Source organism: Eubalaena glacialis, chromosome 9 (assembly GCF_028564815.1).
Source record: "Eubalaena glacialis isolate mEubGla1 chromosome 9, mEubGla1.1.hap2.+ XY, whole genome shotgun sequence".
Lineage (NCBI taxonomy): Eukaryota > Metazoa > Chordata > Mammalia > Artiodactyla > Balaenidae > Eubalaena > Eubalaena glacialis.
This window is the reverse complement of record NC_083724.1, coordinates 57,604,250-57,606,460: the sequence shown is the minus strand read 5'-3', so window position 1 is coordinate 57,606,460 and position 2,211 is coordinate 57,604,250. Positions and strand designations below refer to the sequence as shown.

Below are 2,211 nucleotides of genomic sequence, written 5' to 3'. Positions count from 1 at the left end.
TCCCAGACCAGGGCTCGAACCCGTGTCCCCTGCATTGGCAGGCAGATTCTCAACCACTGCGCCACCAGGGAAGCCCGGAACTGTACATTCTAATTATCGAATTGAGACCTGTGTTTATAACTTAAGATTACAGTAGGACTGTCTATTAAGAATGAGTGGAAAAGTATAAGAGGCGGGAGTTGAATCAAGGGATGGTGGAAGACAACTAATGTTTTGATCACCAACTGTGCTTCAAGGTTGTGGACTGTACTATTTATATTTCTAGCTGTATTTCTATATCGTGGTCCCATTGTCAGCTGACATTCAGCCTGTCCCAACAAACTTGTTCTCTCCCTTCCCACTAATTCCTGTTTCCTATCTTCCTTTCTATTTCTTTTTTTTTCTTTCATAATTGAGATTTTATTGGTTGTTTTGAGGATCAGTACACAGACATTTCAATTTGTACACAATTCTCAACATACATACCAAAAACCTAAAAAATCATGTAGTTGTGATTCTTTTCTGAACAGTTATTCCAGTGACTTTCCAGCTTAAAATTTGGGGGCAAATTTTCTTTCACAGGATATCAAGTACCTATATCTTCAAATATTGATATGCTGTTACATCGTAAGTCCCACTAATTCACAATTTAATATCATATACACTACATACTCAAATTGTCCATCGTTCACAGCACATTAACAGTTACTAGAAGAACTGGACTACCACGACCAAAGATGTTACAGAGTGCACAAAATTCTGCCCAGAAGAGCCAAGATCAAGGGGTGAGTGGTTTGCTTTAGGAAACAATTCTACCAAAAACAGCGTGGGAAGAGAAGTAATTTAAAGTGTTTAAGACATTAAATGCACAACTGACTCCAAACTGCCACTTAGTATGCTTTGTATTATAGGATAGAAAAGCTACCCCCCATCTGTGGAATGTTAAGCTGACACCCCAGACAATCAAAGCCTCCCATATTCAATATCCCACTATTTTCTGGTTGTACCAAAAAATAAACAACCAGCAAATGATTTCACCTCTTAAAAAAAAGCATTTACACTTAAAAAATGGGATGAGGTGGGATTCCTTCCTTTTTAAAAATGTTTCTAGAGCTACTAAAAAACTTGCATTGACAAAATAGTTGATAAAAATATTCCTCTGGATTGTACAAGAAGGGAGACAGGGACCACTGATAGGGCCAGGTGTGTGATATTAATCAGACTTGGCTTCTTTCTCTCCTGCTTCATCAGAAGCTGGGCTCTCCTCATTTTTAGTTTCTCCATTTTCTGCAGGTAAGTCTTCTTTAGTCTCTTGGTTAGCCACTTCAGCCTGTTTTCCCTTTGCTCCCCTTTTCCCTTTTGTTTGCACTTTTTTGTCGGAAGATTTATCCTTTCCTGCCGCCTTTTTTGGCTTGGTTTCCACTTTTGCAGGAGTTGGATTAGCTGACAACCTCGCCGATCTCCTCTTGGGCTCCTCCTTCGCCGCTCCCTCGGCGGAGCTGACCTTCCTCTTGGGCATCGTGGTGGCGGGGCGGGCGCGTGCCGAGAGCCTTCGCGAAGCTGGGCTGCCTGGCCGCTGCCGCTTCTCCCGCCGCCCGAGCTGCTGGGACCCAACCCCTTTCTATTTCTGACAGCATCATTTTTCTAGTCCCTTAGGCTCAAAATCTGGGAGGTAATCTTGATTCTTCAGATAACAAGCCTATTGATTTTTCCCAATATTAGACTCCTGGCTCTACCACTCACTGACTGTGGGGCCTGGCGCAGTGTAGGAATGTGTTCTGCGATGCCTACAACCCACTTATTTGCTGTTTCTACTGGTAGCACCTGATGAAGGTGTTCATATTTGTACTCTGTGAATGTGACCTTATGGCCGTACCTGACTAGTCCAGCAATCAAGAACAGCTTGATGGTTAGATATGCTGGGGCAATCTTATTCCCTCTCAAGAATGTGAACCAATACCATTTTTTTGTTGCTGAACAATTTTGAGAAGGTTTTTGTTCCTAGTGACTAAACCAGCTCTGAAGGGAACAGACTCAATATTTAATCCCTCTGAGCCTTAATCTCCATGTGTGTAACATTTAATCCTTACCTATACTAGTAGTGTCATGCTAGGCAATTTACTATTTCTAAGCAGTGTCATTTTTAGAAATTGAAGTATGATTCATGTACCATAAAATTCACCATTTAAAAAGATGCACAATTCAGATATTTTTAAAAAATCATATTCACAA

At 41.2% G+C, this 2,211-nt stretch overlaps 1 protein-coding gene across 1 annotated transcript; it reads right to left on the bottom strand.

The window, feature by feature from the left end:
* Nucleotides 1-1,182: 1,182 nt before the first annotated feature.
* LOC133097165 (non-histone chromosomal protein HMG-14-like) lies at nucleotides 1,183-1,498 on the bottom strand. The gene has a single exon (XM_061199053.1). The coding sequence runs from the start codon at nucleotides 1,496-1,498 to the stop codon at nucleotides 1,193-1,195; it is 306 nt and encodes a 101-aa protein (XP_061055036.1). The 3' UTR covers nucleotides 1,183-1,192.
* Nucleotides 1,499-2,211: the final 713 nt, after the last annotated feature.